General features: G+C 38.9%; 1 protein-coding gene across 5 annotated transcripts in view; it reads right to left on the bottom strand.

The window, feature by feature from the left end:
* The window catches only part of osbpl9 (oxysterol binding protein-like 9), a 34,340-nt gene that overhangs the window by 3,999 nt on the left and 14,036 nt on the right, over positions 1-16,305 (bottom strand). The window contains exons 1-16 of one of the 5 annotated variants that reach the window (XM_028027622.1): positions 14,331-14,623; positions 11,576-11,671; positions 11,013-11,060; positions 9,444-9,473; positions 9,290-9,340; positions 8,805-8,843; positions 4,566-4,656; positions 4,050-4,154; positions 2,451-2,610; positions 2,112-2,224; positions 1,201-1,319; positions 1,023-1,108; positions 750-930; positions 479-563; positions 216-326; positions 68-131 (exon numbers count right to left, since the gene is read on the bottom strand). In XM_028027622.1, coding sequence (XP_027883423.1) covers positions 68-131; positions 216-326; positions 479-563; positions 750-930; positions 1,023-1,108; positions 1,201-1,319; positions 2,112-2,224; positions 2,451-2,610; positions 4,050-4,154; positions 4,566-4,656; positions 8,805-8,843; positions 9,290-9,340; positions 9,444-9,473; positions 11,013-11,060; positions 11,576-11,671; positions 14,331-14,354 — 1,403 coding nt within the window. In that variant the 5' untranslated portion in view covers positions 14,355-14,623. Of the gene's footprint in view, positions 1-67; positions 132-215; positions 327-478; positions 564-749; positions 931-1,022; positions 1,109-1,200; positions 1,320-2,111; positions 2,225-2,450; positions 2,611-4,049; positions 4,155-4,565; positions 4,657-7,330; positions 7,416-8,804; positions 8,844-9,289; positions 9,341-9,443; positions 9,474-11,012; positions 11,061-11,575; positions 11,672-14,330; positions 14,624-16,305 lie in introns of those variants that run through there. The other 4 variants (XM_028027620.1, XM_028027621.1, XM_028027623.1 and 1 more) reach the window with 4 other exon arrangements.

Genomic DNA, 16,305 nt, shown 5'->3' with positions numbered 1-16,305 from the left:
AGACGGTCTAATGATCAGAGAGGTCCACTGCAACAAACGTCCAGAGACGGCATGGTGCAGCACATACCTGCCATATCCATTAGGGAAGGTGAGGATGTAATGCTCATCATGCTCCAAACATGACACACAACCTAGGTAGCAACCAGAACATAAATATCAATACATAATTATTATTCTGTGCAAGCATGTTGTGTTTGAGGAGGAGTCTCCTTTACCTTGACCGATGTTGTGGACACCTATAGACATGCCGAGAAACTTTGACTTCGTCCAGATGTGAGCGTTGAACTGGATCTTCTTACTTAAACACTCCGCGTAAAATGCAGAAACTACATGGAGAATAAAAAACAAGATGATGGTGAAGTGAATGAAAAACTAGCCAGACAAAAATCTGCTTTAGGCAAAATGTCTCAGTTTCCTGGATCTTAATCACTGAAAGGTTGAGCAGAGAATGCTGAGATGAGGATGCTTGGTGACTTACTGGGTGGGTGGTGAGAGACCTGCTCTGCCACAAAACATACACTGCTGGGAGAAGACCAGGGAACTGGACCATCTGATACCGTCTCCTGGAAAGTCCAACAAAGCACAAGTCAGACAGAAGGAACATTAAACACTAACCTATTACTTTGTGTTGGATTATTTCATAAAATCCTAATACAGACTTTAAATTTCCTGGTAGATAAAATTTTAAAAAGTTTAAATATTTCTGCAAGGCCTTTTTAAATTCTAAAATAAAGTCAGGATTTTCTCACCGCAGGTGAAGAAGCTTCTTCTTTGCCATTTGGAAGATCCCAGTGGCAGAAGAAGACTTCACCCAGGATCGGGTTGTAAGGTTTTTTGGCCACTGAGCCTTTCCTGCCTGCATGGAAAGCGGACAGGTACCACTTCACCACCTGAACCATGCGTTCTCTGGGCTCCGGTTGGTCAGCGATACTAGTCAGGCATGCAGAACAATAAGGTTAAAAGACCGTTACAAGTTCTGCATCATGGTTCCTCTGCAGAAAGAGTCGTCACGATGTACGCACCTTACAAATAAATCAGGATGTGCAAAGAAGTCTGCATACATCTCCAACAAGGATCTCCTCTCTAGGATGAAAGTAGGCAGGACCACCTGGCACAGAGTGAAACAGGGACGAGATACATTTAACATTTATATTACAGCACAAAACTTCAGGATGGCGCAGCAGAGTATCGGGTGCTTACTTTAGTGAGGTCCATGCCTAAACGGACTTGTGAGAGCAGATGCATGATTACGCTCTTGTGCTCTTCCACAGATTCTCCCTCACCGTCGTCATCACGGTCGTCATGGCTGTCAAACATGTCTGAGAACAGCAGCAGATCACTTAGTTGACTGGAACATCAGTCATCTACCTTTATCTTATTATTGAGTGAGTTTAGCAAATCTCCTTGTATACAGTGCCTATAAAAAGTATTCACCCAAGCATGACTGTATCTCAAGTGATTGGTTAAGCAGTACTTCTGGATACCATTACAGCATGGATGCAAACGAACATCTTCATAGATCATCAGTCCATCCTCACAAAGTGAGTGACCACCCAAGAAGGAGACTAGCGAGAGCTTATTAGAAAATGTATTGAGCTAAACATGGGGCAATCTGGAAATAAAAGCCTAAAAAGACTTTAAAATTCATGTTCTCAGGCACTCGCCATCTAATCTGATCCTGAGTCATTATGTAAAAAAGGAATCAGCAAAAACTTCAGCCAGCAGAAGTGCAAAAGGTGGCCGACATGTCAGTAGATACAGGCAGTCCATTGGGATATGTCTGCCACACTTCTGATTTTTGTTAGTAAAAAAACATAAAAGAAAAATTTATGATCATGTGTTTTTCCTGTTCTTTCATAATTAGAATCTACTTCATGATCATTTGTTATATAAAAATAGTAGCTAAATAAATTGAAGTTTGTGGTTGTAATGGGAAAAAAGTCAAAATGGTCAAACAGTATAAAATATTTTTATTTTACTCCTGTACTTTTGACACGTTGAAAACAACATTTGTTACAACCCTCCATTACTTAACAGGCGCTTCAGCTATAAGCTTAATGAACATTTTGAATGTATTTTTAAATATCTTTTCACTACTATCTGTCTGTTACCTGCATCTGTGGTGCCATTTGACATGCTTGAGATGAGGGACTCTGTGGTTGTGGGCCGTTTTAACGATGTTTCTTCGTTAGTGGCGGTGGAGGCAGCAGGAGGCCCTGAGGGACTGGGGGCAAGACGAGGAGACAGAGGACAAAAAAAAAAGATGGAGGAATGAGGTGATTAAGCTGAAGTACCGAGGCAATCTTAGAGGAAGCCGTTCATACTGAAGCTGGTGATGCAGTGGGACTTTTAAGGAAACTAAGCAAAATTTCCCCACCTGAAATGACTATCCTGCTTTCAATGCACAAAATAAATCCACAGTGGGTGGTGGAAGATGCAAAAACACTCACTCTGCGCAGTGTTTGGGTGAAGTGCTGCTCTGGTAATACTCATCAGCATCATAAAACTCATCCTCGCTGGAGGAATAGGAGAAGTCTGGCACTGAGTGTGAGGGCAGGGGCATGTGAGTTGGCGAGGCGACGCCGCTGCTGGGGCCGGACGGGCCACTCCCTGATGGACCAAAAACACAAAGCGGACATCAGAGTTGGTATGATGGAGGGCTCGGCTCTGTTTATGATGGATAAATCAGCTAGAAGAGGAGCAAGCAGCGCACAGAAGCATTAACATAGTGACTGCTGCCTCTGCAGAGCATAATGACTGCACAGTCAGGCATGGAGCGAGCATCCTTAATGCACAGCACAGCGTTTTAATACTGCTGTCTCAGCACAGGAGACACACAGGCTGCAAACTTTGCTTCTGGACGTGGCTTCGTTAATTTACCTAATGTTCACCGCCGACGGCGCGCAACAATAAATAATAACCGTTTTTCTCCTCGTGTGGTTTCCTTCTCATTTTGTTCAACGATTTAATCACATTACATGAAAATATTTTAAAATAAACTCACTGTAGGATCCTTTAAGAAACAAACACTCAGAGGATCCAGGTGTTTAAAAATTAAAATCTGAAAATTAAAAAGTCTGGATGAGCTTTGGTTATTTTGAATGTTCAAAGACTCAGTAAATTTAGTAAAAAACACATTAAAATTATTGATTTGTAGCACCAAAGAAATAACCTGTCAGAAATTAAGCAATTTAACCATGTAATAAAAATAAAAAACATGATTAATTCAAAGTTTGGTGGGATGTCAACCAAAAGTTGACATCACTGTTTACGTTTATTTTATTACTGTGAAAACCCCTTTGTTAGAGAGATTTAACATTTTTAAAATCTTTAAACATGGATAAGAGTTTTCAATGTTTCATCTGTGTTATAATTTTAATGTAGAAAAACAAAAAAATAAACTTGTACACTTGAGAGTCATGACCAAAAAAAGCCTGACAACTGCATCTCAAATACAGTAATTTCCTCAACCAATCAACACACAGAAATATGTATTGTTATCACTATTTATTTAATGCATTATTTATTTTTACAGTAAAAGGGGTTGCATTCCAAATGATCCCAAAAAGAGTCGAGAAAGAAATTTTTAATTCAGCAGTTTAGGTCACCAGGATATGAGCTAGCATGTGGCTATTATGACCTCTTTATTTGATGGTCATAATGTAAGGTAACAGAATTTTTATAAATTGTGTAAAGGTTAAAATAAAAGATTATTGAGGTTTAAAGCTAGTAATGGTATTCATTTTCACAACTTGGGAGAGCAGGAGATAGGAGCACAAACTGCAATTCTCATTCTGTTGTTCTTAACTTTGGACTCAATAAAATATGGAATTACTTTGAGCACTTTTGTTGTTTGCTACTGAGGAATACCATGCTAAAACCTGGTACACTCCAGGTTATACCAGGAGGTATACCTGGAATTGTTATGTTATAATTGTTATGCTATCAATTACATAACATAACAAATGATATGTTATCAAGTGATACACAATTGATAACATATTGTGCATCAATTGTGCTGTGAGAATAGGCAAACAATGAAAACCTACCTGTGCTGTTGGGAGTTGGGGTCTGCAGACTCCCCATCACTGTGACCACGGGACCAACAGGCAACGTGGAGGGTCGTTGGTCTGATTTACACACCTGAGAAGCGTCTGTTGCAGAAAAACAAAAAAGAAAGCAAATGAGTTTGAACAGACGCCCTAGAAGGAAGCCAGATGATATTAAAACCAGCATCTCATTACGAGAAACGCTGCAGACATAGACGCCAGCTGCGTTTGGGGCAGCTGATATTTTGCGCTTTTTGTTTTCACAGCAGTTTTAACAGCCAGGTCAGAGTCCTCCAGTTAAACTTTGTCGCATCCGAGCATTTTATACAATAAAACCAGAAAAAAACCTCAAGTTTCAAGAAAGTTTACATCTCACCGATTTTATTGTAAAATCAAAAAAAGCAAGTATTTTGCGTGCAGCTTAGTTAAAAACTGAACAACAGGGGGAGTATTATCACCTTTGAGTTGATCATGCAATATAAACCACTTATCAGAGTGTGACTTGTGTGTGAGTACCTATAGGTAGCGTGGTCTGTGTTGGCATTGTGGTGTTGACTACAGGGTCCAGGGGGGGCTGGTAGATCCCATCCACTGGGTTGATGGTGCTCTGCGAAAATAAGGGAATAAAAACCCAAGTTCAGCAACACAAACACCTGCCTGACTGGTCAAAACACTACCTGCTGGAGTGACTGCACCTCAAACACTACCTGCTTATGGCTAAAACAATGCTAAACAACTTGGGCATTATTTTACCACGTGTGTCTTAATATTGACTGGACAAAACATGTGAGCTGGTTATAGATCAGATTATTGGTAGACCAAAGCATTAACAAGAGTGCTGCACTGAAACGCCCCATCTAATCCGGAGAGATCGATTCCCTTTCATCCAATGTACTGGAGAGAATGACGGGATTAACTACTGCAATCAATATGAAGCCAACCTGGCTGCATGACAACATAGAAACCAGCAGGACAATAACGAGGATGCCTCCAGTGTAAAAAAAAAAAAAAAAAAAAAAAGAGATTTTATACTCCATCTCATAATTTCCCTGTTGTAAAAATCAGCAACACGTTTCAGATCATGTGGCCATGATGACTAGAGGTTAGATGTATTGCAGGCAACTAAGTGCAACGTTTACTGCAGTAGCATGATCTTCCAATGACAAATCTAACAAAATTAAAACTTAAAAAGTTTGAATGTTTATTCGGAAATCATTACTTTAGTCTCCTATCAAATTTCACAAGGATTGAGCATTCAGGGGGTGGGACTTTGTCCATTCCTTTGCCTAATATCTCTAGATCATCCTGAGTCATGAGTTCACTTTATGCTTTCCTCTCTTGAGCTCACATCTTAGAGGATTCAGGTCTGAGGACTGAGACGATCATGAAAGGTGGATTTTGTTTCACTTCTGTGTTGATTTGGTCATGTCTTGGATCATTACCATATAATGGCAGAATTCATCAGATTGGTATTTAAAGTGTCCCAGTATTCCAAAGATTTCATATAGTGATACACAGAGTTTCCAAGGCCTTTTAGAGAGAAACAGGCCCACAGCAACACGGATCCTTCACTTTACTTGATAGAAGGGGTGATGTGCTTTTTTTCTTTGTAGCTGAAAAGCTCAAACTGTGTAATTTAAACTCCATTTAAAGCCCAAGAAGAATTGGGCAAAATTCAAGCGTTTACGTTTTTGATGGTAAGAGAGAAAATGCTTACTAATCCCAAATAACTGTTTGACTCTGAAGGTGATGCTGAGTTTTGGAGGTTTTATTTTGCACATGTTACCGTCCTGCTCCCTGTGTGCGGTAATTATGGGTTCTGATCCAGTCTGGTGGCAATTGACAATGAGACAAGGAACTCTTCCGTTTTGTCATATTTATACCACAGGGAAAACGTAATTGATAATTTATTAGAAACTCACGATCAACTTTAAAAAATTGATAAATTAAGTAAAGATTTTTGTTACATCCATATATCCAGTAAGCAATCATCCTCAAATTAAAGGTTGGATTTGTCCAAAATTTTCAATGTTAGACTTTGCTACTATAATTTAGGGTCAATTAAGTTAAAGATGTTTTCCACCTATTCTACAGTACTATGCATAATACTTTGAAACGCCTTCTTAGTTTAACATAGTCCATGCATCCAATATCCTCACTGACTGGAGCATGGACAAACCCAAACAGGAAAACAGGATCATATCGACCCATGATTCAGCTACAGCTCACCCTCAGGGCTCTTGGTCACAAATAAAATGGCCTTTTGTCATTACGATCTGAGAGGTTATTGCCTTAACTTGACCTATAGCAAATTAAACAGCTTTTTCTTCTGTTGAAATTTACAGAAAGAATAACTGCCACAAATGTGGTGAGTCCATACTGATTTTGCCTCAGATAAAGCTGAGGAGGAGAAAAATATAATGTGATATCTCAATATTATATGCCTGTTTGTTTTTACATAAAAATAATTAGAACTCCAGGATCTCAAAATGTGATCAGAGCTCCACACATTTGAGTTCATGCTTCGTCCTCCACTCTGCACGCCTTTGTCCTGATGCCTTTGAGAGAAAAAAAAGTAAGTCAAGGGCTATTAATTATAGCCAAACAAAGAAATATTAGCCTGTCATGATATGGGTGGTCAATCTTTGGCTCCGGCAAGCGGGAGATGACTCAAAAGCAGGTGGAGACGTGTAGTTCAAGTAGAGTTAGAGCTAAATAAACCATGACATAATTCATTTTTTTTGGATGCGAGTGTAATATCAGCGCAGCTAGCAGCTCTAGTTAAACCAACTATATGATGTTGATGGCTAAATACAATCTACTGTTTCTCCTTTTAGTTTAAAGAATCTCTTAAATTTATAGCATATGTCCTGCAGTGTAAGAACAACGTGGACCATCAAACATGCTGTTAGTGTTTCAAGCTGCAATGCATTAATTGTTTTCTCCACTTTATAAAAACACAGACAACGTGGCATACTTCTAGTGGTGAAAAAGCTGCAGACAAATCTCAGGCAGGAAGCTTAGGAAACATAAAACGGGCAGATCTAGGGGTAGACGGAGCTTAGGCTGTGCTATTTATATCACATAATACTTTACTTAATGACTATGGGATTATATCTGCTGTAAGAGCAGACTCCCACAGTACGAGCAGTCCAGCCTCTGTGGGATTCACAAATCAGAGAAGATACCGGACATTTTCTGTGTTAAACTATTATGCACAAACTGTTAGCATTTTCCAAACCATTCAAAGAGCTTTCAGATTGATTTTCTGCTTCCCTCACCTTCATGTCTCTTCCACTGGATGATTCTCCTTTTCTCTGCCCTCCCTTTTCCATGGTACTTCACCTTATACGATATGATACCTAACTAAGAATAGAAAAAAGTTTCCATTTCTTACAAATGTATTATAGAAAGTGAGCTGTGAGCTAGAGTGGAAAATATCCACTTTTCGGAGTTCCCCATTGAAAGCACTGTGGTTGTAGTCTTTGAGGTCTGCTTTAACAATGCAATAAGCCACATAGACTATATATGGTCAGGTAAGCAAGGTTTCATTCACATCTAGCCTATAATTCAACATCATTTGTGACAGATTATATTTTTACTCCACCTTACTTCATCCTAACAGGAGGCTGGACATGAAGCTGAGCGTGTAGACTGAGAAATCAGTCTAAAAGCCTAAAGTGATTGCTTTGGAAAACTAATGAGAATAGTGGTAAGTAAACATGCCCGAGTCCTGGAATGGCCTAGAATGTGAACACGGTGCACCTGCAGAGCCTGCAAAGTGCTCTCTGGATGGCTTTACTGGCTATTAGTGCTCAGAAATTCAATAAGCAAGCAGTGTGAGCGGGCTCAATCAATGCTGGATGATGCTGGCTTTAATTTCAAGGTGAAGTGATGTGTAACATGCTCAGATCAGGTATAACAAAAAAAGCATGCATGCATCACATCAACATACACTAACATACAGTGTTTTGTAAAAGGATCATAAATTAGAAACTTTTTCACATTCTGTCAAATTTAAGCCCCAAACTTCAATGTATTTTTTGTTGAGATTGTATATGATAGGCCAACACAAATGTAGCTCATTATTGAGAAATTGAAGGAAAAGCTACAACAGCAATAAATAAAATCCAGTGGCACCAGGTGCAAATTTTGTCAGATGATCAGCTCTAAAAACGTGCTAGAAAACCCAACCTGGATCCCTGTTGCTCCACTTTACAATTATGCAAATAATATACAAAACTCTACCAAGTCTTCCACTTAGTTGAACACAGCTATATTTCCAAAATCAGAGTAAAGGGAGTTAAATAAAAATCCAGGACCTGATTAAACACTACTTGGTGTCAGTTTTTCCATATAAAATCTCAGTAATTTACATGAAAGTTTGAGGATTTATTGTGACAAAAAGCAAAACAATGATTCAATGATTATGGAATTTTTGGTAATGCATATGGGAAAAAAAACTCAGTGTTACATGCATGCATATTTCGTGCTGTGATGAAGGATAGTTCCCAACCATTGCTAAAAGGAATTAAACTCAGATTAAAACAGGAAAGTTTTAATCAAGAAGATAGCAGCGGCAGACATGAGGGGAAAGAGCTTAAGGTAGAGCTTATGTCCAAATTAGATGGCATGCTCTAAAGATCTGATTTATCAGCTTTGCTAAAAGAGAGGGTAGATTATGTCAGAAAAAAAAGTCGGAAGTTTCGTCTGATTTTAATTGTTTTTCATGGACAGGAAAACGTTGAAACTTACTATAAGTCCGTTTGCGTGTTGTTGTTCGTTACTTTGGTCCTTAAAATTTTAAGAAGACAGCGTTAGACTGCTTTGGGTACAAAGGTTCAAGAGTCAAGTCAAAAAGCATCCTGACTGAGAATCTTAGCTTCAGTAAATTGTCGTTTGCAGTGATCATTTTATCACATGTTTAAACCTTTCGTGCAATGTCCCATTTTTCCAAGTTCCAAAAGTACAAGTCGTCACACCTATCGACCACATGAAACACCGGTAAACCCCCCACTTCCTTTCATACAGCTGAAAGGAACATGTGATGAAACGAGCACTGGGCCACACCCTTTGTCATTCACCGACCCAGATAGCAACTATGAGCGGGGAACTACCTTACAGACCGGACACAGAGTATACACATCCGCGTGCTTTCATAAGAGAAGTGATTACAAAAAAGACCAATGTCATGGCGGCCCACAGAGAGAGGTGTTCAGACATGCAGTCAAGCGGTTTACCTTGGCAATTTGCAGCAGAACAATACAGTGCTTGATGGACTCTACCATACTCTGGAGGAGAGAAAAAGCAAAAATCCGTTAGAAAGGAACTGACTTCCAAACTTAACAGGAAGTTTGGAAATACAAAAAAGTAAATATGCACGAGTTAACTTACACAAGTAGTCTCCTTCAAATTTTCTATTTTCTAACAAAAAAAAGAAATTAGAAAGCATACCGTTAGATATACAAGGTTCTTAAAGAAGGAATGCTGATGCAACCTGAAACGGCAGCATCAGGCAGCATTTGGAGAAAAATCCCACGCTTAAATACGTCCAACAGCAGCCACTCTTTTGTTTGCTTCAACAAGATAATTTTCAAGAAAAATAGATCTGATGTCACTTATTCACAGCTTTCAGGTGGAAAATAGTGGTAAACATCTGGAACCCCCATCAAAACCAAAAACAGAATATTATTATAAAGGTTCCAACAAGAGGGGTTCCTTAGAACAGCTTCCAACTTTAAATACCATTTCCCAGAACTCATAACATTTTAGGAAAAAGCATGTAATAAAACAGGATAAACTCAAACAAAATGGCAGCCATTTGCCCTGATATTTCTATGTTGTTTAGGTCAGAAAGCGAAACTTTAAAATTTTAGATCATAAAAGTAAAAATTTAAACAGACAAACAGATATGGCAAAAACTGTCTTGACAACAGTCACTGACTGTCACAATCATAATAGTTTATTAATTTGTGAAATACAAAAAACTGTGACCAACACTTCTCATTTGCTGTTTATTTTTATTTGTGGTATTGTCGTCTGATATACTTGCAGCTCTTCTTTTTATTTAAAGTAAAAGAAATATGTTCCTTCCCTTTTTGAACGAACTTGAAGTGATAAAGATTGGACGTAATTCTGCATTTTTCAAAACTTTATTGTGGCTAGAAGTCATCCCTGGTAAAGATGTATCGCAATATTTTACTGAAATAGCATAAATCTCACAATAAAATATGTTTGAGCATATTTATTTAGTGAAAAAAAAGTGCAAAGAAACTTAATTTATAATACATAACTTCTTGTTTCCCAAATGTATGAATATGTAACAGAGGTAACAAACATCAACTAAAAACATTGTGACGCTCACTGTTGACATTTTTAGAATGAGATTTTTCCACTGCAAGAATATATAAAACATGTAAGGTTTTTTGTACATGTTTACCAGGTTTTTCTGAGGAAACAAAAATCAGAAAGAAATAAAAGCTCTTAAGCTGTTTGCTTATCTCTAGAAATACAGCAACAAATAAAATAAAACTATTACAGAGCTTCAAAATACATTATTGAATATGTCAAAGACCAACTTTTTCTGCATCAAATGATGTAGAGAAACGTGGCAGGTCAGACGATATGTCAACTGTATTTGACGTGAATAAGCTAATTGAATATTTATCTACATGCTTGCAATTTAAACGCAGTGATCAAAGGCCTTCCAGATAATCTTTCACCAAATAATATCTGGTTGTTGAAAGTTATTCTACAATCAAATTGTCAGTGCAAATGGGTCATAATATAACATTTTATTAATCATTTTTTATCAAAGCTACCAAACAACCTGCAACAGAGGAGACCAGAGCTCATCTGCACAGGTGTAACAGCCTCTAAATTGCATTAAGTAATTCATCAGGGGTCTATTGAAAGAGAAAACACAGGAGCACAGGTCTGAGACAGAGCACTGCTGGTACTCACTCTGCGCGATTCATCCTCTTTGCAGTCCTTGATCTTCTCATCAAATAGCTGTTTGAGAACAAGAGATGAAAAGGTGGAAAAGGGGACAGATGAGATATGAGCAGAGATGTTTCCAGTCAACAGAGTATTCAGAAGGATCACAGAGTATCTGCAGCCTGCAGATGACTTTAGATAATGTGGTCACTGACACAAAGGAGCCGTGAAGTGTTTTTATAAAGACAAAGGGTCTTAATAAAAACACTGAACAAGCGGAGGAGAGATTGTACAGCTGCACTACTTTCTGCCTTGTCATTGTGTCACCACAACTCTGTTTTATAAAATCTCTGCTTTAAAAATGAGAAAGAGTTCATAAAGGGTATGAACAAATTATAGAATAAAGCCTTGCTTTACTTATGGAACAATGTGATCATTCAGGATACTTTAGATGGTCAAAGATATTCTAACTGGATCAAAAATCTATAAAATGGGACATATTGATTTCTCAGTCTGATATACAAAGTTCAAGATAGATTGTCACATCTCTGCCAAAAATAAAACCTTCCAGCTCGGACGCTCCATCCTACCTTCGACTGGTCGATTAGGATCTGTAGGTAGGCGTCAGCTTCAGCTAGCTTCTTGTCGAAGTCTTGCACACTCGGAACGATTCCTGTCTCAGCCTCCTGCAGACAGGAAAACAAACAAAGCCAACAATTAATGCAAACTCTATGAGACTTGTGGCAAAGCCCTGCTAGTTTTGCATATTCAAAGCAAAATGTTCAGCCTGGATCAATAACCAAGAGCTGTCCTTTCATGAAATAATGGCTCGACTCCACCATCTCATGACCAGACGGGTTTTGTAAACGGGAGCAGAAAACGGTGGAAACATCAACAGTTCAGGGGAATCTTCCAGCAATGTACTGTACTACCTGAAATACAATACCAGGAATATTGTCAAAAGGCGAGCCTGCGTGAATAACCAACATATGTGACAGCCCACATTTGTCAGGCTTCAACAAAACTAAAAACCAAGACAGACACAGCTGCAGAGCCGAGCCACAGAGCACAAATGGGCTGAGGTGCACTCAAATTTATTGTTTGTTAATTAGTTTCCCTTAATAGCCTCTAGCCTTCACGTATGCACGCACACAGAGAACATTTCATTACATAAGATCCATTAAAAGGCAATTACTGAACTACAGGCAAAACAGAGGACCACACATGAGTTTCTATCCGTCCAAGCTCACCCAAGCACTGGGGACATGAAAAAGTCTGACAAGTAAAAGTACAAGGAAGAAGATCCGCTTGGCATAAAGCTACAGAGGCTGAACACCCGGATTTAGTAGCAGTGATAACAATAACCCCTGTACATCAGGCAACCCCGGTGATGACTAAGGCCTGTGTCAGAGCAATTTACTGCAACAGCAGTCTGTTTGGTATGAAAAAGAAAGAGCAGACAATTCCAGAGCAGACCAGTCTCAGAGTAAATGGGAATCAACTGGATCTTAAATCTTCTTAGGAAGTCAAGCTCTTATCAAACCATTGAGAGAGCAGCCGTCTTCGCCTGGGACTTGCTGCGTCGCATACTCCTGCTATCTCCTCTTCTTACAGTCTGGGATTTCATGGGAACATGAAGAAAAGCCATTAAACCGGAGCAAAACATTAACATCTGTCCAGGCCTGATAACTGCTTAGGTTTAAACTTGCTAGCTTTACAGAGAGCAAAGTCCGTTCTGCAGCCCTGAAGCATGCACTTTTCATGACAATCTTCCTGAAAGGATCAAAGGTGCATGTTTTGCTAGTTCAGTTAGCTTACAAAATAAGAAAACAAACCGCCTGCTGGAGGACCTGAGAAAAAAATCTAAATATTACATTAAAGAATGACAACGAGTCGAAAATCCTTCCAGTAATGCATGATGACTGAATTTGAAACCAACAAGGCAGGGATCAATACACAACCGTGTAAAAATGATCTCAGGTGATCAAACAAGCGCAGGCAGTGAACTAAAGTGACCTAGAATGAATTACAAAATGGTGATTCTAGGTGTGTTGGTATAATATCCAAATAAAGCCATGAACACAACTTAAACTAATACAGATACTACATGGACAATTCTGTTGGCACCCCTGGCAAAAATGTGGGAAAAGCCTTGAAATAAACTCATCCTGTGTGACATGATTCAGGAGAATCCTTCCAGTAATGCATGATGACTGAATTTGAAACCAACTTCAGTTTGTCAACATGACATGAATCATGTCATGTTGTGTGACATGATTCAGGAGAATCATGTCAATTTCAGCACACTTATTTCTGTGGAAGAAGAAAAAAACCCTCCGATGTAAAGTAATGCTTTCAACAGAAATCAGTACTGGCTCTAAATGTTGTACCTTGAAATGTATAGAACAACAGAACATTCCCAGTTTTATATTTTTTTTGTGTGTGTTGATGCTGTATCTTTATAGAGTAACAAAACATAGTTTGATATAGTTTATTTTATTGCGAAGTCGTTCATTTGAACATTAAGCAACAAATTACATAATTTTCTCTTAATTTTCCAGAACTATACAACTTTCTATTTCAAAAACATATTCCTTCTGTTTTTGTCTAAAGAATGCTTTTTCTTATTTTCAGAACCTAAAAGAAGAAATGAATTTGAGATTCTCTAACAGAAGTACAAACCCATTAATTTTTTTATTTAGTAGGCACTTGATGGTTTCCAAAGGTTTTGGAGTTCAGAACATTTTCTTTAGAAAGTTAAAATGTCTCTTTAGACTGGAAAGGGTGCTGACCTCGGATGTAAACATAAAAACAAACCTATATAGGTCAGGAAGTTGAAACTTCTGAGGTTAAACACCGTGATAAACATATACCACTATTATTATGCGGCAAACTAAACCTTTTGTTTTGTCAACATGCACGACGGCAGGCGGGGGGAGGGAAGTTGTATTTTATAGACAGAGCTGATAAGTTCAGGAACAGAAAGTCAGCTGCAGGTGGTTGGTTTATAAACAGCCACTGAAAGGCCACGTCACTCCTTCACTGTTCCAGAAATATTCCCAGACGTCTGCACCTCCACTCCCACTCATTCCCACCAGCCAGGCTCCTCATTTCTGTCCCACAGAAGGAAACTTTCAAAGCAAGGACACACACTTATAATCATCCACCCAATCTGGCTTTAGAAAACAACCCTGCCTCCACAGCTCAATCCCCCCCCACCTCTCCTCACTATGTATTTATCTTTCCACACTGTGTGACCCACTTTAAAACGCTGCTGTCCCAGCGGCGCGCGGCAGATGATCGAGTTGTGTGTTGTTTTTGTTTGTGTGTGTGTGTTTTACTTACAGGGCGCCTCGCTCCAATGAACATGCTGCATCAAAGCTTGTGCATCTCTCAGGCCATTTAGCCTGACAAGCCTTTTTCCCCCTCCACCTTCTCCGCTATGAGCTTTTTTTTCCCCCACAGCGACAAACCGGGACCTCTAGTGAAGTTAGCATTATGTCTCCCTCCTCCTCTCAGACCCAGAAACAAAGACCCTCCTTCTCTTCGAGAGAGTGCAGCCAGTCTGGATACGAAATACTCTTCAGCAGCAGGTATCAGCTGACTATTTGGTATGAGGCAGACAGAGCTGAGTTAATCCAAGACCCTCCCCTGCCAGGAAGGGCACACTTCCTCTCTCACAGGCAGAAGGAAAACCACACAGCACACAAGCACTAAGAGAAACTCTAATTGGCTGCTGCAGCAGAGGCAGATGTGCCGTTGATCAAGCAACCAGATCAGGGATTGGTTAGCGCCGGCCACATGATCATACGACAGCAACTCGCGTAAATGCACGTACGTGTGTGTTTGTGTATGTGCATGTACGGTAAATGAGCAGACATACGTAGCACATCGGAGAGATTTGCTGTGAAGGGAGAAGGGAGAGTAGCAGACAGAGGAGGTAAGGGAAAGGGCAAATGACAAGGCTGATTGTAAGCATAAAAAAAGAAGAGAAATTGAGCTGGAAGAACTGAATATAGTCAGAGGATGGAGGGAAGACTCCTGGATGGATTAAATTAAATGAGAACAGCTGAGAGGTAGCTTAAAAAAAGAGAAAAAGTAAAGATGCAGAATATAACACCAGCCTAGCCAATAACAAAAAAAAACACACAAGTGAAGACAAAACAAGGCAGGCATAGGGTCAGATATAAACCGGACTCTAAAATAAACTAACAAAGAAAGATGATGTAGTGCTTAACATGTTCTGCCTTAACACCATCCTTCATGATGCCGCTATATAACAAACTTTTCAAAACCTCTTGGCTTTCTGTTCAGCTACAACCCCCCCCCCCCCAAAAAAACTCAAAACCTCACAGCAACTAGTTCAAGGTTCAGCTTACCCATACTAAATTTAACTGGATCATATTATACAACAAAGAGAGGTGAAAATTTGGATGCACATCACGAGATGAGATATTAGAGCCAGCAATATACTTCATCCAAGCATTTCTTTGGAAATAGAAAGCACACAGTGGCACTGTGCAGCTCTGATTGGTCCAATGACAACATGTAGAAAATAAACATCATTACAATCCCAACCATCCCTCCCCCCATAGCCCCAGTAAAGACGTGCAAAATTAGAGGTGTGACATTATTCTACTTTTCAGTCATTTATAGTATTACTTGCATTATGTTGCATTTTGCCATGGAATAACTTTGGTTACTTTGCAGCGTAAGACCACGAGGAGAGAGCGCGTTACTTTAAAAGTTTTAATGAATTACACAGTAAATGTGGCGATGCTTTATTTGTGATTTTGACCTGAAATATTCTTTTTTAATCCTTCTTTCATAAAATCTATTTGCTATGACAATTTTCATGTTTGAATCTGCTATTTTGGGACAGATAAGAAAACATACATTAGTTCAAAACAATTTTATCTATGAAAAAGGTTGCAGATTTACTTTTTTCTGTCTGTTAAGGTAGTGAAATGTTGATAGATAACATTTCCTCTTATTTTCATATTAATTTATACTATTTCACTGCGTTTGCAAGTGGTTTGGCACCAAAATGTAACATCGTGCTGCCTCTCTCCCATCATTTTGAAAGCATATTTAATAGTTAACATTACAAAAAAAAAGCTGCTTCTGGTGTCAGTTTATTGGACGAGTTCTTTCCATTAGGTTTTTGGCTTCAGTTGCAACTGCTTTCAAGCATTATAAGGATTAAGGTCTGCTGTAGTGAAATATTTTCTTTTTGCCAAAGCACAATTAAATCTCAAAGACTCTCAAGACAACATCTGTGCAGTTATATTGTCTACTTTTCCAGAATGATTAAGGAAAA

The sequence above is a fragment of the Xiphophorus couchianus genome, chromosome 9 (assembly GCF_001444195.1).
Source record: "Xiphophorus couchianus chromosome 9, X_couchianus-1.0, whole genome shotgun sequence".
NCBI classification, from domain to species: domain Eukaryota; kingdom Metazoa; phylum Chordata; class Actinopteri; order Cyprinodontiformes; family Poeciliidae; genus Xiphophorus; species Xiphophorus couchianus.
Note: the sequence above shows the minus strand (reverse complement) of the source record. Positions and strands in the feature narration are given on the sequence as shown.